Raw genomic sequence first — 25194 nt, 5'->3', positions numbered from 1 at the left:
TACGTTTTTTTTTTGTGTGTGATTTGTATTTGACAGTTTTAATGAAAATGGCTTCATATTTTTTCAGCAAAATACGTGTTTTGCATTTTTGTAGTTTTAAAACACTGTAAAATACTTTGTAAGAAGTTCCACATGATGACATCATAAAAATGCAGCCTCTGATTGGTGCGTCTCAGTATTTTGCTCAGACTTGTTGAGATCAGAACAGAAAATTTATCCATATAGAAGAAGGTGGTGAAGGTCAGAAACCTGCAGGCCGCCAGCTTTCAAATAGACGTCCAATGATTGATAAATAAATATTTAATTGCTGAATATCGAACCCTAATTGAAGTAGCTGTTTGATAGGATCATAATTTTGCAGACCACTGCATGAACGACTGCCTGACACATTAAATATGATTATATTAATGATCAACAATCAAATGATTCGGTAGTTATAAACTAGTCGATATGAATGCAGGTGCCATCAGTCGGACACAAAATAACTAAATTTGGATAGAATTATGAATATGACAGGGATATTGTATGTGAATATTTGATCTGTTGACTGGTTGCATGTGTCAGATTTATTGCTGATTCGGCCTGAGAAAAGCTGTTGCTCTCAAACATTGTTTACTTAATCAACTGAGTCGGTGTGTGATGTGAAGGAACAGAACAAACAGACCAATTGATGGAAGGTTTGTGAAGAAATTTCATGCTGCCTTGAGGATTTATTTTTTTTTAACCCAACCCCGATTATAGAGAGGTTTTGTTGTTTATAAAGTGTCTTGAGAACGATTAAACACTACCCCTGTTGTAATTACAGATGTGTCCACTAGGTGCCAATATAGCGCTATAAAACTGTTTTTGACCTCTGATATGGAAATCTCAAAAACACTCAGATATTCGATTGGGAGGGAATAATAAAAATGTGACGCATCAAAGACATGAGAATGAGAGAGAGAGAGAGAGAGAGAGAGAGAGAGAGAGAGAGAGAGAGAGAGGTATGTATTATTCAATATCATCTCTAACATTCTTTACAAAATGTAAACTATTGAGAGAAAGAGAGTGATAGAGATCGAGAGGAAAGACGAGTGAGATGAAGGTTTTAAGAGAATCAGAAGTGAGAGTTTAAAAGAAAAAGTCTTTATTTCCATCACCAGACAAAATAAACAGATTTTATTTCACACACTTTCAGCTGATAAAATTAAAATAAAACTACACAAAAAAAATACTAATGAAAGGTTGAATATGTTTGTGTTATGATTGTGTGACAGTGCAGTGGCTGTGAGACGTCTGGAAAGTGTTTCATGGTGTTTGAGACACGTGCATGTTCCTTTGGTTTCTATGCAACAAAATCTGCAATGTAACGATCTGAAGATTGAGTTTAAATGTCAATGTCCAGAACTCTGTCATGAAGAACAGTCTCTCACTCAGCCACACTTTCAGCATCCAGACACTTTTCACACATTTCTCCAAACATTCAGCTGAAATACTTTGCTGTGCTTCTTGGTGTTTGATTCAGTTCTTGTGCTGCAGACGTCTGTTCACTCTAAATAACACGTGCAGAATTCAGACGTGCTCTTCGGCTCATCGTCTTGTTGTACAGTGAAGTCGCTTCCAATGAGCCACAGTCCAGACGGAACTGCATGGTGTTGAAGTATGGAATGGTTGCCATGTTGGCACTTTTCACCCAGAATAAGTCTCCAACCTTCCCTGCTCCAAAACAAGCCCAAACCATTAAACTCCACCTCCATGTGTCAGTGTGGGGGTTGAGGGGATCACATCTTCTCTCCTGTTCACCGTCTTACACAAGTTCTTCTCTTAGAGACAAAACTGTCCTGTTTGGACTTTAAACGTTCTTCCTCTCCTTCACTGTCCAATTCTTTCTTTTTCTCTCTCAGCAAAACCAAAGGAACATCTCAAAAACCATTAAAGACTACGTGTCTCCAAACATTCCACAGCCGCTGTACATCGCTATGGTAACCGGTGATGACACGTTAATGTTCAATAAATATCCTCTTTTTTTTTTTTTCTTCGGATTAATTCAATAATCAGTTTGAATGATAACAAAAAGCAGCATCTCATGAAGCAAAATAAGATCCTAATAATAAAAAATTATAAAAGCTTTATATATTAGATGTAATTTGAAATTAAAAAAAAAAAAAAAAAAACACGATCTGGACGTGAGATAGAAAATAAAATGTAAGAAAAATGATTTCATTTAAATGGTTCAGGATTCACTCTTTAATGTACCTCATAAATAAATAATGCAAAGAATGGGGTTTTAGAGGAAATCTGTAAGTGTAACACGCACACACACACACACACTGAACACACACATATCTGAACTCTCACTGTATCAGGTTCATTCTTCTCATTCTCTTTCTGACCTGCATTTTCTTTCCATCCTGCTCGTGTACACATTCAGCCTCCGTATTCATCCCTCCATTCATTTAGTCGGAAAAAAACAAAAAACGACAATATGTTCATTCCACGAAAGGAAATCTGTGTCCAAAGATTCACCTCACTGCAAAATTGTGAACGAACAAATATAAGAACATTTTAACATCAACTCCATCATGAATTTCCACGTCTGGTTTCTTCAAAAACACTGAATTTTAGCAGGAAAGAAATCTGATGGGAATCAAAAATTAATTCTGTGAAATGTTTTTTTAATATATTGTAAGGTTTGTAAAATGAAACGAGGTCGTCAGTGAACTAAAACTCAATATTACACCCAATCAGATTAAAATTTTACATCAGGAATTCATGAGAATGTGTTTTCCTGTAAATAAAAAAACAAACAAGTAGCTACATACTGTATGATAATATAACAATAATTTATTACCATAAATTAAAATGAAATGAAAGTCAGACGGTGATTCATGTGAACATTCCTGCTTGTTTGATTTTACAGGAACATTTTATATGTGATATTACTATCATTTATAAGTAACAGGGTTTTTTTGTTTGTTTTCTTTGGGCTTTTTTTTTTTTTTCGAAGTTTGATCTGCCATTTGTCAGACATTAACCAACTCTCAATACCTCAGTCAGTCTCGCAATCACTTTTCTTTCACACACACACACACACACACACACACACTTGCCTTAGACACAACAATTTGGAAAAAAAAACATTGGGAATCCTCTCTGCCTGTAATCGTTAAAGAAAGACAGGTAGCTTGGATGCGGCGGCCATTGTGGATATTTGGAAGCGCAGCTGAACTGTGAAGTTCCATCAAAAAGTTCTCACCTTTCATGGTTCTTTATACAAAAATGGAGACACACAAAAATGTGACATCTTTGGATGCAGGAGCATAAAATTTTGCCTTGACTTGAACTACGAGACCCAAAACTGCTCCTCTGTTTATGTTCGCATGAAGATCTGCTCTACACGGGTCGGACTGGAGCATCTGCACCTCACCTCACCTCCATCACGACCTGACTTTACTAACACGTTTGTAGCTCCACAAAATCTTGTGGAACATCTTCCCAGAAAAATGGAGCTTGTTATAAACGGAGGCACATATCTTATGGTCAGGTGTCCACAAACTTTTGCCATTAAAGTGTATCTTCTCAAGGTTATGGAGAGCCATTAGTTGAAGAGGATCCGTGTTCGAGGTGAGCAGCACAATTCCATAAAGGAAAACCTGTGGGACGTTTTTTTATTCGCACAAAGCACAAGTTTGGAACTTTTAAAAAAAAGATGTTTTTTTGGTACTTTATAAATCATAATGACGTCATGTCCACTGTGAAGTTTCACACTGATGATGCCACAGAATTCCATCTGGGTTGGAGCTCCGAGACTCCAGTCGCATTGCTTCTCCTTTATCGACCGTTTGATTTCACTCACAGGAGTACCGTACTTTTCAAACGCTCCTGAGACGATTCCAGACGCACTTTTTCCACGATCACGTCAACGCACGTCTGCCGGGCGTCTGATCAGCGCCTGAATGTTGATCGAGGCTTGTTTTAGTCTTTTCTTCCTAGTTTTCTCACCACTTCTGTGAAAACGTTGACGTTCTGGATCCTTCTGCGCTGTTTCCCCTTTACGTCATGGCTAAGATGTAGCTAATATCCTCATGTACAATCGAATAACAGAGACCTTTGGCCATTTTTTTCCGCCCGGTTGCCTAGCAACAGTGTTCTCTTTTTTTTTTATTTGTTTATTTATTTATTTATTTATTTTTTAAATCCAGCAATTTTCAGGAAGCTTCCGGTTCCTTACTATCTGTTAAATCTTGGTGCTCTCATGATCTCGATCTACTAGCGTTGTTTGGAGCAGCAGCGGTGATGGAGCAGACGAAAAGCTGCTCATCAGGCGTCGTATTATTTGAAAATCTGTCATCATCAAGAAAACTCGAATAAACTTTGCATGTAAAACGGAAGAATGATCATGAGCTGGGAATCCTCAGGACGCGGAGAAGCGGATGTTTCTTTTTTTCCCAGAATGGACGCTTAATCGGTTTCCTAAGGGACGAATGAGGAAGGACTTGAGGACGTCACTGGAACACATCATCTCCACGTCCTCTTACGATCTTCTAAAGGAACGAGGGAGTAAAGGAGGAGGAGAAAGAGGAGGACGGTTGGAGTTCTTCATTTCTGAGTGAGAAACGCCCCGATAGTCAGACCGACTGCCCCCAGCGCCGCCAAACTGAACACGGACGTGGTTAGAGACGGCCACGAGCTGCTGAACACCGTGTCCTTCTTCCTCGTGTACAGCTCCACAAAGGCATCCTTAGGGAAAAAATGAGAAAAAAATTCTGAAGAATGAATAAATGATGAAGAGAATCCCTCAGAACAGGATAGAGCATGTTTAATAAACATTACACAACTAATAGATTGATATAAAACAACAGATATGTGCTCTGGAAACTTCTATTATTCATCAAGAAATCCAAGGCCTGTTTTCTATGAATATGCAAATTTGTACATTCTGTATTTGCATACTGGAACCTGGTTGGCTCTTGTATTTTTATGACCCGATAACTATTCAAAACAACAGCAAACGTGTTTCACCACAAATTCCCCCTTAATACGTATAATATATATATATATATAATTTATATTATAACATTTCAGTTTTCAAAACCAATATTTTTATTACCAAAAATATGCATGTTTTCCCAACCATATGTGGTTTATTGTTCCTGAATATTTATTACCACCAGGGGTCGCAATAGGACGGGAAGTTCACTACTTTTTGATGTACTACATTGTTTTAAAATATACATATATAATTTTTGTACTAATATCAGCTGTTTTTTATATATTTTCTATAAAATATATAGAGCAAATATGTTGTCCAGGTGATCCAGAGGTTTTCGGCTGTTATGCAGGTGTAGAAATGAATTTTATAAAAAAAAATGTATTCAAAACAATTTGGGCATAAAGAAAAATTCTGTAGAGTATGGGTTTGATGAGAGCATTTGACACGGAAGGTTTATTTTTTTGCCATTAGGTTCTAGTTGAAATGTGTTTATCACAGACCCCCCTCAAGGATGTGATGTCAGCGTTTTTGTCCTGGCCAATCAGATCCAACCTGAGATTATCATATATGATGGTATATGAGAGAACCATTTTGCCAATGTTGTGCTACTTTGCGTCTCCCTAGTGGTGGGAATGTGAGTCGCACCCCGATCTGAGCGTCAACACACAGACACGCACACGGCCTCCTCTGAGTGTACTGGTGTGTGCCGGGCGATCTGGGGGGTCGAGAGATTGAAGATCCATCTGCATGCCAACACATGCAGGAGACCAAACATGCCTGATTAAAAACAGACGGTTTATCTTCAAACACACACACACACACATGACCACAGACTCCATACACAGAGTTGAGTATCTCCACCTTATGGGCATTAAATGAGAAATTGAAAGTTCTTTAAAGTGCACAGAGGAAAAGAGGATGTCCGGTAAGACACAGCTGCTCCCATCGCAGACCCGAGGCTTTGTTCATAGCAGGAAGTCTAAAAGGCCTGGCTGAAGTCATGCGGATGAAGGGGGCATGGGGTGGGAGGAATGGTTTGGGGGAGGGGGTTTGTTCCTCTTGGTGGTTTGTTCGGGAAGATGAGTGTGACAGCATTACCTCATGCCTTACATAATCTCTCTGCTTCAGCGCTACGGGCAGAGAGAACAAGCGGCAGTACATCATGGCCTCTATTTACACAAAGCTCAGCTGAGGTTTGATATGATTTTAGAGCACACATTCAAACTGTATAAAGTAACAATTATGGCACAAAAATCTAAACGTCGTCAATCCACCAGGACGCGTTCAACATCTCTGGATTTCCTGCAAAACAACAGAAACAAATTCAAGCTTTATTATATTTAGCATCACTTCTGGAAAATTGGGAATGATAATGCTGGTGGTTAGGGATTGGTGATTGGGAATAATAACAGAGGTCAATGATTGGTCGTTAGGAATTATAATGGTGGTGTGTGATTGGTCGTTGGGAATTCTAATGGCGGTGTGCAGGGATTAGTCATTGGGAATTATAATGGTGGTGTGTGATTGGTCGTTGGGAATTCTAATGGCGGTGTGCAGGGATTAGTCATTGGGAATTATAATGGTGGTGTGTGATTGGTCGTTGGGAATTCTAATGGCGGTGTGCAGGGATTAGTCATTGGGAATTATAATGGTGGTGTGTGATTGGTCGTTGGGAATTCTAATGGCGGTGTGCAGGGATTAGTCATTGGGAATTATAATGGTGGTGTGTGATTGGTCGTTGGGAATTCTAATGGCGGTGTGCAGGGATTAGTCATTGGGAATTATAATGGTGGTGTGTGATTGGTCGTTGTTTCCTGCTCTCGTGGTCTCGCGTTTCCTAATCTGTACCTTCTCTTACTCAGAGCAACTAAAATAAAATCCTCCTGCTTAAGCCTGTTATTGTCGTAAGATCTGCCTTTAATACCAAGGAAAGTCCCAAAGTAAGAATAGGAGGAAGTGTTCTGAGTGTTCAAGAACTGACATGGTGAATATTTTCCTGCCCTCAACGTACTCTGAGGGTACGAAAACGCTGGCGCGGATCACATGCTCGATGTGTCTGATGCTAACATGCTGGACCAGTTCACTAGTTCGTCAGGTAAACATGCTAACACAGTAAATTCTAGTGTTTTATTATTATTATTATTATTATTATTATTATTATTAACAGGTTACTGCATCCTGTTTGGTTCAGTTCAGAGCTCTGCTGGATCTACAGCACTAAACAGGCTAAGCAACAGGCTAGCACTAGAACATGATGAATCATAATTAGTATTTGCAAAGATGAACATAAAGGACAAACTAGCAATTAGCAGACAAAAACAACAGGATTATTATAATACATTATAATAAACAGTCTACAAAATAGACTAAAACAAACTAGCATTAAACAGGCAAACAGCCCAACTCATCAATTAGCATTATTGTAAACAAGCATTATATTATTAGGCCCATCGGGGTGGGAATCATGCTGCCCCTATTCGCAAGTATTAGCATAGACACTGTGTGTGTGTGTGAGTGATCTAAAGAACCACTGCTACTGTAAGTAAAGCAGGATTTCTTTGGAGCTACGTAGTTATCGATGGCGTTTCTCTGAGAAAACAGCAGCTGACTTTGATCTAAATGAATCAGAAGGCTCGTGATGTCACGTGTGGAAATTTCTGTTACACTCTCATCACCCAGGCATGATCGCGCTTCATCCCAAATCTACTGGAGTTCGCTTTTTTCTCCCTGATTAAAGTACAGAACACTTGCAGGACCATATGTAGTGGTGAAGGGGAGGAGTTATGGAAATGCTCTGCAGCTTTTCTCAGCTCGAAACAACTTCTCCATCTACTCCTTTTCCATGTTTTCTCAGCAAATGCAGGCAGAGAGACGAGTCATAAGAGACCGAATGGGTGGAAAAGGGAATCGGCTGAGCATCATGGGACGGCGGATGGGGAACATCATGCTCTGTTTCATCATTTCACCCACACACACACACACACACACACACACACACGTGACCTCTCTCTGCACTGGTGGGATGAAGTGAAGCATGCCTGTTTTCCATTACACGTCTTTCTGTCTCCTGTTGTTGGATAAATACGCTTTTACGGCATCGCATGTCACATGGCGAACACCTCGAGGTGTCGTGATCCCTCACTGTGATCTCTTACACACTTCTCCTAATGTTCCCGTCCACATGTATGTGGATGTTTTTCTAATAACAAACCAGCCTGAACTTTCTACATGTCCTAGCATTGACGTAAACTTTGACTCTGTGATTTCAGATCTTTATAAAGCTCCTATATAAAAGTGAAAAGCGGAAAGAACGATAAACTGAGATCTGATTTGAGATTAAGCATCCAGCGCAGATGACGCAGGCTGAGATTGTGCTTTGATCGTTTTTCCTGTAAATTTTATCCTGTCAGGACAATTCCAACAAATCCAACATTATGACTAGCTGTGAGTTAACACCCAGCTGTTCGAGCCATGCTGAGATCGGACACCTGTGAATCTCAGGCTAGCAAAATCTGAGCCGGACTGAACAGTAACGATTCACGACTTATAATTGCTTCTTTAGTTTCTCCTCCGATGGAGCTTCATGGGTAACGTAGGTGAGTAAAGAGCTGACGTCACCAGATCAGCCACAGAAACAGGAAGCGCCGATCACGTTTTTGTTGTTCATCAGAACACGATTTACCACATGATCGAACGAATGCACCAGAAGCAAACCTAGTCCACTTATCTAGCGAGGTCTAAATTTACAAACACTTAACTAGCTAGCGGATCGGACAAGGGATATCTTAGATAGGATTAGATTTAACTTTATTGTCTTTGTGCAGAGTACGAGTACAGGGCCACATGAGCAATTAGTTTCCCCAAATTCATTGAAATCCAGAACGAGCACTTGCTGTATTTCAAGTGAGTTTTGCGCGTTTTTATCTTGTGTGAGGTCAAACGTTTCGAGTCCCTTATTGTGTTCCCTTTTACGCAAAGCGGATAACGGCCTCGTGTCGAGATCGCCTGAGAGACGCAGGTGAGTGTTTAGCCGAACCGCTTCATCAGCAGAAGTGTTTAATAAGGTCAGCGAATGTCCCTCAGGCGTCTCCTAGGCAACACACTATTTTACCTCGGTGGACAGGAAAAAAGCCTGGAAGCATAACGAAAAACAAACGTGGGATTCTTTCTCAAAGGGGTCGAGTTGTCGCCATGGTTACCGCAACGTGATCCATTTGCTTTTCTCACCACTTGCAGGGGGTTGGAGGGGTGGTACAGGGAGGGGAGTCCCCAGGAGTCACTCGGATACAGGCAGACTCTTATGACATGGTATGAGTGCGCGTACGCAAACTTTGTGTCATAACCGACATTTTAATATCATTTCAGAACTTTTTTATTTCCTCATAACGCTGATCAGTTTGGACATGCAGTATATAAGTGTGTAGAGTGCTGTGTATCGTCTCTCGGCCGCCTCAAGGCACTACATCGAGCCCATGGGAACATGCCAACACACACACACACACACACTTTAGGAGCTAAAGTGGATGGTGTGAAGAAGCAGCACACAAACCCAGTGGTGTAATTATCACGTTAAAAAGGTGGGAATGTCTCCAGCGTAAACACCGTGAACGTTTTATACACAAACGCTTGCATCAGGCAAACTCGCATCCTCATAACACCTAACAAATTACACACTGACGCTAGACAACACACACAACCCCGACGGCCACAAGACCAAACGCTTGAGCGTCCACCAGCTTGTTTATCGGCGTGTCTGAGACTTGAAAGGATCTCCGATGAATTTTGGATAAACCGGTGATCATGTGACATGGTGAAAACAGGAACACATGGTTATCGCTGCGATTTCTGTCTGTAATTACGAAATCCTGTAAATCCCGGATTTACAGTTACAGTGTAATAACACTTACAGTGAACAAAACAGCAGTAGGTTTGAAGATTTCTATGATATATTGCTTTGTTATTTCACAAACCTTTTCATCATGTGAAATTTTAAACCGGTTGAATTTCTCCCATGTAGCCGTTTGTGGCTTCTGATATGCTGGATCAAGTGCTATTCTGATCTGATACCTGATATCTGAGTATAAGATTTGTGGTTTGTGCTTCTTTTTGAACATTCCATTCCGCATGTAGTCCTCATTTGCTCTTATAAGAACTTCCAATCTTCTGGGAAGATGTTCCACTAGATTTTGTGGAGATTTCATTAAGCACCAAGGCTGAAATTTCACGCTCCTGCATCCAAAGATGTCCTACACAATCGCGTGCCACCAACTTTGTGGGAACATTTTGGGGAAGAACCGCATATGGCTGGAAAAGCCAGGTGTCTGAATACTTTTGGCAACACCATACATAGAAAATTTGGTGTGTGTGTGGTTGAAACTCAGTGTGCTGTAAATAAACCAGACCAGCTTGGTCAGAGAATCTAATAAAAACCCGCTTATTGTATCTGCTGAGTGAAAAGGCCACGATGACGTGCACGAAGATGAACAAGAAGGGTTTGCTGAATCATCTCACACACACACACACACACACACACACACACTCACACTCACACTCACACTCACACTCACACTCACACTCATTTTCCCCAAATGCCCTTTTACAGAAGTCACCCAACACCTTTCTAAAGCTCAGGTTGAAGAAAAAATCCTCACCGAAAGGAACGAGGAGACAAAAATGGCGAGAAAAACAAAAATCAGTATCTGAATAAAGACGTGAATGTTCACAAGATGTGATCTTGATTCTGCTGCTGTTTCTTGTTTCTCCTCACCATTTTCTCATTGCGTTCTTTCCCTTCCGCTGAGACATCATACCCCAAGTTCGTTCTCAAATCAGTGTATGTGCAGCATGATAAAATCTCTACTACCAGTTTTCCAGACCTTCTCATGAACAAAAATATATAGTGAATGGATTATCTTCAGGAGCTCGCCTTGTTGACACTCTAATATCTAGTTAGTGGTGATGGTTGTTCATGAACCATTCATTCATTTTGAACGAGTCTTTAATGCGACCCAGAAGAACGAGTTGTCTCAAAGAGTGATTCGTTCATTTTCTACTGAACACGCACGAGCAACGCAGGGTAAGGAGACCTTTCTTCAGGAAAACCCCTCAGAGAACCGGAGAACTTACTACACCTTCGAGCCATCATGGGAAAAGAAAGCGAGAGCAGTTACATTCAGCGAGCACTGAGCACTTTGCTCTACATGGTGCAGGTTATCAGGGCCAACAGCAAGGTCTTGCACTTGTCCCTAGTTTTCTCCGGTTAGAAGAAATAAGCGACGCTTATAAGACCAGCACCGAAGAACTTTCCCTTCTTGTAGTGTTTAATGCTGCCAGCTGGTCGGATTACTGAGCGAAACAAGAGACCAGAGTGTGTGTGTGGAACACTCCTTGGTGTCTGGAGATGAGCTAACTTTTCCATGGTGAACCCAGTGAATACCAGACACGTGGGCTTTCATTACCGAGGAACATCTTGCTAAGCGACGCCAAATGTCTAGCCAGGGTGATAAGTGAAGAGCAGAATGAGCCCAAACAAGTCACACCCATGTGGAAGATATTTGTAGAAAAAAAAAAGATGTTATGTAAAATTGGTGTAAGCTTTAACAGGAGAAGGCTGGAAATGTAAAAAAAAACCTCAAGATACAGAACCTACAGAAGGAAAACTCGAACCAATATACCACTTAAGAGAGCACGCTTTTCTTACTTGGTGGGAAAAAAACTGTTCTATAAAAGATCTACTTTACATGCATTTGTTTAAAATGCAAATCGTTAATGCTTCTGGGAAGTTTCTCGGTTCGCAAGCCGTGCTTTTTTCATCATGCTTGGAGATCATACAACCTACTGTTCTTTTATTTAAAAAAGAAAAGAAAAAAGATGACACATAATAGCATAATTTAGAGACAATGGTGTGTCGGCACACAAGCTCAGGTTCCGTGCCTCAGTCATGCTACATTGTCCTGCCCTTCATCTCGGGGTGTATTCAGAGGGGGCAAAATATCTGTTAGATAATGAAATCATCAAAGTTAAAATAATAAAAAACTTCTCTAAGCTTTAGTGAACATCATCCCCCTCCTCCTCAGGTCAGGGTTCTTCTTTCATCGTGAGAGCTTCTTGAGAAACGCAGTAATGAAATCTTGACAGTTTTGGCAACAAAGTCGGTTTGACTAAGCTGCAGGAGCACAATGGGGTGGCGTGGGTGGGTGGATTTTTGAAGTTCTTATTGTGTTCAAATGAAACATTGTGTTAATAGAGATAAAGACTTCTCAGGTTTAAATTGAGTGAGGACGTTTGTTTGAAGGTCCACAGCCCTGAGTGTGTACATGAGCCTGTACTCTGCATACATACTCATAATACATTAAGTCATGATCCTTTTGGCGGACCAAAACAAGGGCCTTTTTTCTGTAAGTCCACTTTTCTCCTCCTTCTTGCCTTCGTCTGTGGGCAACAAGGAAAGCAGGGAAAAGTTCAATCCACCCGGCAACCAGCTGATTTCCTTCCAAAAAGCTGGGAGGAGGAATTAAAGGAATGTGCTGGTGTTTCGAGACAAACAACCCCACTTTGTTTCCTGCTTGCTCTGATACAGGAGGAATGCGAGTGCTCTGAAAAGAGAGACGGCTTCACAAAGACTAACATTCACCGTCGTTGCGCAGTAAAAACAAACTGCTCTTGTTTTGGATTTAGCTAAGATGTATTTTGGCTCCCACATGAGCGCATTATCGTGTTTAAGTATTAGAGACGAAAGATGGAAAAAAAAAAAATCTACAAAAGATTCCTGTGAGTTAAAAATGCCTAAGGAGGGCAAATTCTAAGAGTTTCAATCCAAACCTACGCTAACTACCTGGCCATTGACCAGGCTATTATAACATGGGAAAGATAATTGATTTCAATGCTGCTGTGAATCTCACTGGGATGTAAAATGAGCTCAAAAGTTCTGGCAACCCGATTTTGTCAAATATAAGAAAGAATCTAATATTCAGTCAAAAATCTAAGTCAACAAGTGAAGATGATTCCAAAAAGTCAGTGATTATTGACACTGTTTGCATATTTAATAGCGTTGAATAGAGTTGATCATGTGTGTGTGTGAGAGATGGTCCAAATAAATATATAATAAGGATGTTGTAACTAAATACCAATAAATTATTCAAAATGATAATGATAATGAGTTCTAAACGGATGCAAATACAGAGTTTAGAGAGCCTCTATAAAGGATCACAGCTACTCCCCCATGCCGGATAATTAACTCTTCACAGGAACCACTATGTTTTGTACTTGTTCTAACCTCTGTGACATATTTAAATGTTCAAGGTGTTAGACCTGGCAACCGAAGCATGTTGAATTATTATTTCACCTGCTCTGACACATTTCCTACAGATCCTAACGATCATTGATAATTAGCTAGTGAGTTTATTTGGGCGAGTCGAAATAAAGATTCATGAAGGTGGCGAATGCCAGCATGTAGTTCCGTTCAACAATCGCTAAGCCGCATCATTGTAAACAGACGGTCTTCATGCATGGCAGGAAACTATGTAAATGCTTGTTACTGCATTGGGAACTGGTTGGGAATAAGTTACAATAGAACCAGCTGAACTGACATTCCTGCTTCGTTGAAAGAAAAAAAGGACGCAAATAAAGCCATTGTTATACTATAACACGCAGAAAGGACCAAACGGACCACAGGGGATGCTAATAAACTGTACTCCACTGTACGCCCTCTCCTCCCAAGCGAGGATAATATTAGATTGCAAGCACCACTGACAGCTCTGAAGGTCGATACCATTTCTGTCAAGGTCGTCGAAGACAGCAGGCACTTAAATCCCTGATAGTTGCCGCATGTAAATGGTCAGCAATTACAGGCGTCTTTTCATTTTAAAAACTATGCATTAAATCATCCGGAGTTTAGTCATGGGTGAAGGCCACAGTACAGAAATTTGGCTGAAAAAGAAAAGGAGGGAGTTTTCAACATCAGACGTTCTCATTTGGCAAACAGAGGGCAAAATATAGATGAGACAAACATGAGATGATTTTGCTATGAGGTTTTGTGCTTTGTCATTTACTCCACGTTCTTAATGAAAAGGTTTGAGTGAATCCTAAAAGGATTTGTAGAATAGACTAAGCCTGGTTAGTGGCTTACAACTGCTGCCCTTGAAGAATTAATTTTTTACGAGCGGGTATCAAAAGTTTTCTATCATCTTCAAAATCATCTTAAAAATAGTCCCATTGAACAGCAATACAGCGTTCCCAGCGTTCCTGCCACTTCTGGAATGTGTACTGGAAGTCTTCTTTACGAAGCACCTTCTGCGATTCACGATGTGAAGACGTAAAGGCCTGTTTGTGCTTCTGTGTTAAGGAATATTTACATCAAAGGGCAGAGAGCAGGATAATGAGTATGTACAGCTTGGGGGGGTGAAGTTGGTGGTTGTTTGTGTATTTGGGGGTTGTCCAGGACCCAGTAGGGGAGGTGGTGATTTGACAATAATTTCTTGGTTTATTTGATATACACAAATGTTTTTTAGTTATATAATGCAAAGTCTTTTCATTCATTGCTGTGTGATGCCTGCTCTGTGTTTGAACCTGGCTAACTTGGACTGTGATCCTGCTGAGCCTCTTGTGTAGCAAACAGATAGTAGATACAGACTGTCAGGACACGAGTGGAGTACAGTTACAAAGAGGACATTCATGGAGATATTCACAGAAAGAAAATATTCCTTGTGGCTAAAATTTGTTGCACCATCCAGTTGCGAGCCACAGACAGGACAGGGTTGGAGACAGGACTGGTCAGTTAGGGGAAATGGGAAAAAAAATGTGAATACCAAATTCCTCGCCTCAGGAAAGATAAACAGAGCAGAGGGCAAGAGCAAGAATGTCAGCTGTGGTCATTGTGGGTTCTGTTGTTGGGTTGCCATTAAAAAACTAAATACAAGTTGACAGGTTCATATTCGATCTGTTTTGGACAGAATCTTAACGACAGACGCTGTCAGTGAGCAGCTTTATAGACATCCAGATGTCGATTTTGGGCTTACTAGAGAATACTAGGGTCATCAATCAAGTGCTTCAACTCACAAAACAGGCTGCACCATGGACAATATTTTCAAGATGGCTGACCACTGGTATTCTGGACAACTCCTAGGTTCTGAAAACATCTTTCATGTTTTCTCTTGCTGAAAACAGCTATGAATCCATAAAAGAGGCAGAAGGCATCTCTAATGAGCAAGCCAGAGGCGACAGTGGTGAGGTGACATCAGGAAGAAACCTTGAGGAGCTGAAAGGGAGCATGTCTCTTCTGAGTGACACCAGATACAGGGAATATGAGTCATTACTGTATACAGGTGTAGAAGAGGAAAGTGTCTTTCGTAGAGCTGATCTTGAATAAGGGATAAACAAAGGACAGACAAACCAAAACAGAATCGAGAAGACAAATGCGAAGGTAAAATAGTAAATTGAGAGTCTTACTGTAGGTATTAAGACTATGGATGATTATTAAGATCAACCTTTAAATGTTTAACGGAAAGTCTTTCCATTCTCTTGTTGTAAATTAGGATTCATGTTTCCTTGCTTTTCTGATGCACACCTTGATTTGTGCTATAAAGTGCAATATTCCTGAAGACCTGGCAACCTGACAAGCCTGGCACCCTACAACCCTGTTGATCATCTATTTTGTGCCCCTTTTTTGTATGATGTGGTCTGGCTGTTTTTGTAGCCACCCTCTGACGTCCATTAAACGAGGCGCCTGTACTTCTCATGAAACACCACCCATCACCCTTCTTACGATTAACATCTCCACGAGATCACAGAGCGATAATCCATGCTACTGCTGTGGTGCGCTGTGCTATTGGCTGCCCTTTAAAACCCTTTTGTAACAAGAGAAGGTGTGACCAGTATGGTATCTGCCTGGATTAGCTAAAGGTTCTCTAAAACAGGGGCTGTAGGGATTAATCCATGGTGTGTGTACAGACATTTCATGGATAATAGTGTTTTCTGTCTCTTCTACTCAAACATTCATTTAGCCAAATAACTCTAATAACTTTTCACTGCAGTGACTGATGTAATTCATCTTTACATGTTGACTTTCAGTACAAACATTTTATTGGTGCTTTAAAAAAAAAAGTTTATATCATTCAGTTGTAAAAAACAACAACAACATGTCTAGACGTGGTTGAACATGGCAGAAAAATAAAGACACCCACTCGATGTATTTAACCGATTAACAATCTAAGAATGTACTAGCGCCAGGGCCGTTTCTAGCATTTTTGGCCCCAAGGCAAAATTCCTATTATTAAGCCCCCACCCAACCCCAATGGCTCCACCCTAAAACCACAATGCTCCACCCCCACACTGTACAAATTATTCGAAACCTTCCATAGAAAAGCTAAAAAACACATTTAATAATTGTTGCAAACATTCACTGTATATTAAACTTCATCAGAAAAACAGGTAAATAATTGAAATGGCCAAGGGTGAGGGTGGAGGGCAGGGGGTGCTCACTGGAGCAAAAGTGGCTTAATGCTTAGAATTTTTACAATTAAATATAAACCCTAACATTATGCTAACATTTAGTCAGAAACACTGATGTAATGCTGTACATCTGGACTCAGGTGGAGCCATCCTTCACCAGAATTATACTAATGAACAGCATTGTCCAACCAAACGTGGATCTTTAGATAGGATTTTTTTTGAACGAGGCTCCAGCATGGGGACATGCTGTTCAGTCCACCAGACATCACACAAGAAGCTTAATGCCCCAAAGGCCATTTGTGTCACACCACAGCTTGATGTGTCACCTGATGTGATAAAAAAGTGCATTACTGAGCTTCTCATGCCTCAATACTTCGTCAGGAAAGATTTCAATGTCTGTCTCTTTCCCAGGACAGTCTGCTGTTTCAGAAGTGTCTGGAAGAAGTAATTTTCTAAAAAAAAAAAAAAAAAAAAACGGTTTTGCTGGGGAGGAAGGATACATTTTCTAGCTTTCAAGCTTTCGGTGTCTATTCATGTAGACTACTTTTCATCTGTACAAGCATTTAAAGAACTAGATCCTACATTTTACATGTACAATAAACCATACAAATTAAGTGGACAATCTGCAAGCCATTTTTATCTCACAAGCAGGAATTCCCACGGCTTATTCACACGCCATGGCCGTCCGCTGCTCCACCTCTAACAATGCAACGACACAGGATGAAGGCTGATGGCTCCAAATATAGCAGCAGCGGCAGCCTCGATCATGACCTTTCCCTTAACTGGAGCTAAACTGGGTGGGCTCCGAGGGCTGATGAAAGGCATTATCTCAGCCTTTCTCGTATTTCTCGCACCAGCATCTCGTTCCCGCAGGTGTGAACCCACGATGCACCAGGGACTGGGGGAAATGTCCTCATCACGTCCCGAGGAGCCAGGCGGACTAGACTTTTTAAGGGTCCACGGTCACGGCAGGTCTATTTCCAGGCTGTCTCACATAACCCTGAATATTTCAATGGTGGTCACGTGACACTGAGCTACACGAGCTAAGGGTTGAGCAGACAGCCGTGACTGATGGACGGTGCGTGAGAGATGGCCACTTGTGTCGGGCAATTACTCAGCTCATGCATCTTTCACAACACTAACATGTGTCCTATCCTGGTTTTATCCACCGCACGAGGACGTAATTCATGTCAGGTCATTTTTACAAGAAACGTGATCTCGCATGGGTTAACGAGCCCAAGGACTCACGGCTATGACGCTGTTATAGGAAATAATCAACTTGACAACATGTCGTGAGACAACAGAAACGTTGTGACTTTAGTTTAGAAATTCCGATACTGGAGACTCATTCCAAAAAAAAAGTGAAATAAACATCTCATCTGAAAACGTTCACTGTATCTTCTTCATCAATACTAGGTTTCAGCTATGCGGAACATCTGCCAACAAGTAATGGATTGCTGAAATCCCTACGTAAACAATAAATCCCACACCAAATTAAGGTAAACGAAGAAATCCTCCCAAGGAACCTGTAAGGAACCTCCCCTGCTAATCAACATCAAGAAGGAATGATGCCTGTCATGGTCAAACTGAAACCTACATTCCTTTCATGGTTGAATGACACAGTTATGAGATGTGCGAACTGATAAACCACTCAACGATCCATTTTCACTGCAGGCTTTCAAAAAAAAAAGGGGGTATTCAAGTTCTACTCTTGGTTTGTTCACTCTGGGTTCTAAGGAGACACAGAAAACCTGCAGCATTCACCATGGACCATCAAACAACATGTGTGTTTCGAGCCTGGTAGTTATTCCTGTCTCTGATCATTTTCCAGAGAAAGAATACATTTAAATAACGTCACCCACCCCCATGATGGGACTCTCGCAGGAAAGCAACACCCCACTCGTCTGCTTTATTTATTCAGCTCCTGAAACAAGCCGTGGCCTCCGGAGACAAGTCCCAGAAATAAGGGACAAGGGAAGGGTGTGGACGGCTTGTGGGAGAACCGTGCGTGGGATTAGCGCAGCCTTGGTGTTAAACGCTGGACCAATTGAACGGAGGGGTGGCAGAACAATGGCTCCAAAGAGCCTCGGACCACCAGGGCCCACCACGTGCTGGTGGAAAATAGGGACAAAAATATGTGTAGACAAATTACCTGCTGGAGTTTTCTAGTGCTATGGAATAAAGCTATTAAACCTTAACTGTAGCTAGGTCTTTACAGCAGCAGTTATATAACCTGCACGATAGCCAGCTCAATATCCTCGTTCTTACAGGCACCATGTCGCAGTCGTGAATGAAATTTGTATTTGAAGAATTATTTCAGAACATTTCAAGCAGCTTTCGGGTTTGACCTTAAATCAAACATAGTGTTTCTGCTTTTTGACTTGAAATCAATAAACCCTGCTGAGGCTCTTTACACGTGAAGCTCCAAAGGTAGCGAGGAAACAGACACACACACACACACACACACACACACACACACACACACACCAGCGTCAAGGCCTTGCTTTCTTCAGGCTCAAACTGCGTCAGAAGGAAAGATTTCCAAGACTAAAGGCCGATGACTGGAAACACACACACACACACACACACACAGATGGAAAGTGGTGGAGAAAAGCTGCAGTCAGAGGACCCTGGCGGGGGAAACTTGGCCTGGACGCACAACTTCAAAACACACACACTCGAGTTTAAATGTCATATGTGTGTGTGTGTGTGTGTGTGTGTGTGTGTGTGTGTGTGTGTTTCATGAGAACATACGCAAAATGATATACTTCTATCGGTTGGTTTGTCACGTTTGAACAGAGAACAAGGTGATTAGCAGGCTAATCTCATGCTAGCGCTGTAAATAAAGAAAAGAAAACAGGGTGTGTTTTGTTTACTCACTATATCCAGGATGTAAGTCATTTTTAGCCTGTTTACAATAACATTCGTTTCATTTTTAGCGATGCTAGTTTTTAAACTATTTTGCTACAATGCTAGTTCAGATAAGCATGCATACTATTGCACAAGTTATATATGAAAACTAGCGTTTATAAAGGTTAGTTTCTAATTAGCATCACTATTACAATGCTAGTAATTTACTTTATTAATATACTTTAGACTGTTTACAGTGATCTTGTTTGTTTCAGACTGTTTATTATAATGCTAACGTTAGCTTACCGAGTTACTTATGAAGCTAGCTTGTGGATTTGATGATTAGCCTGTTAACACTAGTTATTTTTTTCATGCCTCTTTGCATTCCAGCTAGCCTGGTTAGCATCTTTCCAATTACGCTAGTTCAGCCGGGATTATCATGCGTGCCGATATGCTAGTTCGTTACTTGGTTTGATGCTAGCTTGTGGACGGCGGCGTGCATGTGCAAGTTCGCTCATTATCATAGTTTCCACAGAAGGGCTACAAAGAACAGTGTGTGTGTGTGTGTGTGTGTGTGTGTGTGTGTGTGTGTAATATCTAACCATCTCCCTCTGTCAGGTCTCAAATTCTCCCTCTTTGCCTTTCTGTTTCTCCTCATACCAGCCCTACAGGTGTGTGTGCTTCAGTCAGAACCCGGCGAAAACCAAGGCCACACACACACACACACACACACACACACACACATCATTACACTTAAAGCTATCTCTGTCCAGGTACTGAAGGTGCCTGATACAACAGAGTGTGAGTAGCTTCAGACCTCAGAGCTGTCTGACATGTGCCACGCCCTCAGCCTGAAATCACCAGGGGTAAGTGTGTAATTTAAGAGGCTCCCACACGCAACCAATCATCGAGTAATGTTGCAAAAGTAAACACAGGTGCAAGTACCTTCTGTTTTTGAACTATTGCCCTGAGATGACTCTAGGGCACGAGATCAGGGGGGAAAATGATAGAGAAGCTTCTACAGCTACAGTTTGGGAATTTGTATGAAATGTGATACAAAGATCGTATTCGAAACAAACGTGTAATATGTATCAAAACGTGACACTCTCCAATACTGCGTGTGAGCAGTCCGGTGTGACGACGTGATGCCTCCCTCGCTGCCGGATCAGGATCTCATGCTATTCTTTATTGCTAAGAGAGATGAGAGATGATGAGAGATGATGCTGGGGTCGAGGAACTGTCAGAAGCACTCCTCTGGGTTTTTCCTTCCAGGGATTTTGGAGGAAAACGGTGCTGCCATGGAAAGAGTTGAATAGATTCCCCATCCGACTCTGAGACTGTGAGGAAAAAAACGTGTCTTAGCTGTTTTCCGACACCAAACCGCTAACAATGTCGCAACCACGACGAGGAACAAACAAATAGTTCTTGTTATTGTTGCAGCTTGGATAATCCGCCTTCGGAATAAGTTTCAGCATTCCAAGAGCGTCGAAAGAACACAAGACTGAACACAAGACTGAACACAAGACTGAACACAAGGCATAAAAACGATACCGAGCTTCAGGATATCACCTCGTGTAGGAAAAGATCACGCTTTCATTCTGAGGCTTATGATATTGTAAGATTTGAATTCTGTACACAATAATCTTTAATAAAATCCATTTATCACAGATCATGAAGACATCTGCAGAAAGTTTTGGCCCCCCCGCCTTACCCATTGCATCCCTGAAGAGCCACCAGTGATGAGACCTTATTTGGATGTAAATCGATTATGACCATACAAAACTTCTTTGGTGTGAAATAAAGTTAAGTCGAATCTTCTGTCAGCTTCTTATCTCGTTGTTTTGTGTTTTTTATGTTTGTTGCTAACAGAGACCTACAATTTACATTTCTGGTATACGGCAGATGCGACTAACATTTATCTCCATTATACAGTGGAGTAATTGAAGGTCAAGTGCCAAACAGGGGGCAGCTTGGTGGAGCTGGGATTTAAAAGCATGACCTTCTGATCAGAAGTCCAACATCTTAGACACTTCCTAACAATGACGAGTGTTTGAAGTCGTAGCTTCACTGCTGCTTATTGTAGCTGCGAATCGGAACGTTTACGTTTATACATACGTTTACAACGTGATCGTGTTTGGAAAGCTTTTAGAGGGATGAGACTTTTAGAGACGATTTTTGGATTCTTGATCCAAATGTCCTGATTCCAGTGAAAGTTGCGAAATTAGGAACATGGAGTGAAAGAGGGGTCAAATGATCGAGGTCTTTGTTAAATTCGTTTTTGTTGCCGTGGTTATATTACAGTTAAACACAGGGGGTGGAGAACATCAAGCCCTGAGTGTTCACGGTTGGTGCAGTGCTTTTAGGTATCATATAGAGATGATTTTGTAGAGAACCTTTAGCTCAGTGGACAAGATGTTGGACTTCTGATTGGAAGGTCATGGGTTCACATTCCAGCAACACCAAGCTGGGCCCTTAAGCGAGGCCCTTAACCCTCAGCTGTATAACTGAGATAACTGTAAGTCGCTCTGGATTAGGGTGGTGTAACTCCTGAATGGTTCCAACACCTACAGGAAAATAGTAACCTCTTATTCAAAGTGTGTTAGGAACACTAGGAACGCTTTGTTTTTCCTGTATGGAAAAATCGTTTGTGACGTTTATGGAACGTTGCTCCTGTAAAACGAAGCTCGTCTGCTGTCCAGCACTTTTATACACCACCAGGCCTGGTTTCTGTACCGTTCTGTTTGAAAAGTCCACTAATCTCCAGAGCTCTGTCTCGGATCTCAGACATTTTCCTCTAACAGACAGGAAGTGCTTAGAGAAGGTTTTTTTTTTTTTTTACAGCGAACTCATTCAGAAAATGCCGTTAAAAGACAAGCAGAAGAGGAAATTGTAGACTTCAGCACATTTTAAAGACACGTCAACTTCCCTTCATGACTCAAAGCTGTTTCTAAACCCGCCTGACCTCACAAACCGTCCAGCCGACTCCAGTTCCTCGCTTATCTCCGTAAAAGACTACCTGCTCAGATGTCGCTGTAGTGCGAGCGAAATGTACCACTCAGTTTGAGTTTCGGGTCGGTTCTGATCCGTTTCTTCAGTTTTTTTTTATCAGGATGTTTCATTTGCATTAAAACAACACGGCTTCCCCCTGTTTTACATTCTGTCTTCTTTCCTCGGTTCACTAAAGGGTCACGTTTCCGACTTCAAAGCGGCGCGTGACGGTTTAAATCGATCTGGAAATCCCTCACACGTGAACGCTGTGGTCAGGGGGAAAAAGCTCGAGTTCAAAGATGTGAAAGGAAGACGATATAAATCTAATCCGATCTCATTTCTTCACCTTCGGGCTGCGACACTTTGATATGAAACACAGGGTTTTGTGAGGCCGGGACCTGAAGCTGTGGTTCCTCATCACGCTTTCCTTTAACATGATACGCTACGGAGATACACCTCAGGATAAAAGTCTTCGTTTTTCTTCTCCTGTTTATCTGCACTAATTAAACCATGTACGGAGAATAAAAACAACAAACATGACAGGACGTGAAGACGATTCGTTGTGTCCTGAAGTGGTTTTTGTTCTTCTATTAGAACATATTACAGTTTCTTTTATAGGAAACAAATCGAAGCCTCCTGACCAATCAGAATCCAGAACACAACAGCAGCATGGACTGAGTTTTATATCTTATATCTATTTGATATTTACATTAAATACAGGTTTTTATCAGTTAGTTGTTTTGATTGATGAGTCAGGATTAAACCTCATTCACAGGGACTTGTGTGAAGGTGTACAGGTTCTGTTAGGATGTGTTTCCATGAGGCTCCAGTGTCAGTGGATTGTAGTGTAGATTGAAGCTGAGGGCAAGAATTCAGGATGTTCTGACACGGGACAGAGGAATGACGCATTCTTTTTACTGTGTAATTTCTGAAGGACAATTTATAGCTGCCATAACGTAAGTGATAAGAAGACGTGATCATCATTTAAGAGAAATCTTGGTTTTCAAGGATGTCAGATGTTTTACCAGTTGTCTGGAATAAGATTTAATTTTCATTTAGAAAGAAAAAATCATCATCACCTACTGATGTTCCACTGCTATTATTATATATATTATATTATATTAAATATATTATATAAGTTAGGGTCAGGGTTTGAGTCATGGTGATGGAGACCTACCCATCCCCCGTTCTCCTGGATCCATCCGCTCAGCGGGCCGTTCAGGTACTCGGCCATCCAGCGCGCGATGTTCTCGGCGCGCGCGCTCCGCTCGGTTTCGGGCGCGCACTGCACGCACATCGTGGCGCCGAACTCGAAGAAAGCGACCACGCGGCCCCAGTTGACCCCCTCGCGGAACAGCTCGTCCGCCACTGCCGCGAAGCGCCGCTGCTCCGATCCCGCCGGGGTGGCCGCGCACAGCTGCTTGGTCAAGTCCGCCAGGTCGGGTCGGAACAGACTCTCCAGCTCGTCGCCCGCCTCGCGCAGAGCCCGGTGCAGGTTGGCGCGGCGCGCGCCGTCCCTCCCGCGCTCCTCTTCCTCCGTCTGCGTCTCCGGCGCGTCCGGGCTGCTCGCGCCGCACACGTGGAGCTCGCCCGCGTGCCCGTATTTAGACAGCTTGTGGCTCAGGTACTTTTCCACGATGCGCCGGTTGTCGTAAAGGTTTCCGTTCGCCATGGGGTTCCGCTCCCGGGAAACGTCTCAGCGACTGCGGCTCTTACAACTCACTGCGTTCGGATTGGTGGAGCACAGCAGCCTCCCTCCCCGCGAGGAGTAGCAGCACGACGGACTCGGGGGTGTGTGTTCACGCGCATATCTTTGAAGTAGGGGGGCGGAAAAACGGACAGCGCGTGCGTGCGGACCGGTGCGGTGCGGTCTCGCGCTGGAGTGTGTAGTTCCACTGCCCCGAGTTTCTGCGAGCTTTAGGGGGGGGGGGAGAGCACACGCCCACTTGCCTCCGTGAGGGGAGTGAGCGAGTGAGTGTCTGTGTGTGTGTGTGTGTGTGTGTGTATATATATATATATGTGGGTGTGGGTGTTCATTCTATTAAAGAATCGTTATCTGCCGATATTTTTTGGGGGGCGGGGGGGGTTGCACTATCGGGACGCGTCAGGTTACCGAGCAGTGCGGATCCGTTGCATTCAGTGTGTGTGTGTGTGTGTGTGTGTGTGTGTGTGTGTGTGTGTGTGTGTGTGTGTGTGTGTGTGTGTGTGTGTGCAGCACCATTATCAGGTTTGTATCTGTTAAAAGCGCTTTACAGATCAAACTGAAGTGAAGATCAAAAGGTATAAACAAAGCACACGTATAGCTTGTTCGTGGGTGCCAAAAGTTTAGCACACAACTCACTCTGTAAAACAGTACAACGTAGAAAGCACGTTGTCGTCTTACTTACGGGAAACATCACGAGGATCCTTGTTAAAATGTTTCACAATGATGAGTGTGATACTGATCGTCAGTGATGTGTTTCTGCAGTTCTGCTTCTCACTCACTCATGGGCATCACCTGAACTTCAGCAGACCTTCAGCAGCAGCTTGTTGGTGGATTGAGGTCAGGTGACAACTCATTTCTGTTCAGAAGTCCTCTGGTTGCTCTACCGGGTCTGTTTCACGATGCCTCATATCATAAGTTTCATTCTGGACTCTGTAGACCATGCATCCATGAGCTCCTTTCATCCTCCACACACTTCCTTTAACTCTGCTAGAACTGGTGCTTGGTTTCATTTTAATCTTGTTCCTCAGATGGACTGTATGGCTCTGGAGCGTCCCTCCTCCAAAGCTTCTCAACTTTAATAAGTGTTTTTTGAAGACCATGGAAGAAGAATTCTGTGATCATCCACCAGTTATGTTTCTTCCTTCTTTAAAAAAAAAGCCACCAAAATTGTTGATTTGGCTCCTGCTAAAGCTCTTTAATCTCTCAGGCTTTTTTGTGCCTTCCTTCACTT

At 42.1% G+C, this 25194-nt stretch overlaps 1 protein-coding gene across 1 annotated transcript; it reads right to left on the bottom strand.

The window, feature by feature from the left end:
* Window positions 1-1109: 1109 nt before the first annotated feature.
* Window positions 1110-24224, bottom strand: bcl2b (BCL2 apoptosis regulator b). Its single transcript, XM_083542550.1, has 2 exons — window positions 23436-24224; window positions 1110-4719 (listed from the first exon to the last, which is right to left on the bottom strand). Exons 1-2 carry the CDS (start codon window positions 23928-23930, stop codon window positions 4579-4581), a joined length of 636 nt encoding a protein of 211 aa, XP_083398676.1. The 5' UTR covers window positions 23931-24224; the 3' UTR covers window positions 1110-4578.
* Between the last annotated feature and the right edge of the window lie 970 nt (window positions 24225-25194).

Source organism: Silurus aristotelis, assembly GCF_946808225.1.
Source record: "Silurus aristotelis genome assembly, chromosome: 5".
NCBI lineage: Eukaryota > Metazoa > Chordata > Actinopteri > Siluriformes > Siluridae > Silurus > Silurus aristotelis.
The sequence above is the reverse complement of the archived record's forward strand: the minus strand, read 5'-3'. Positions and strand labels throughout refer to the sequence as shown.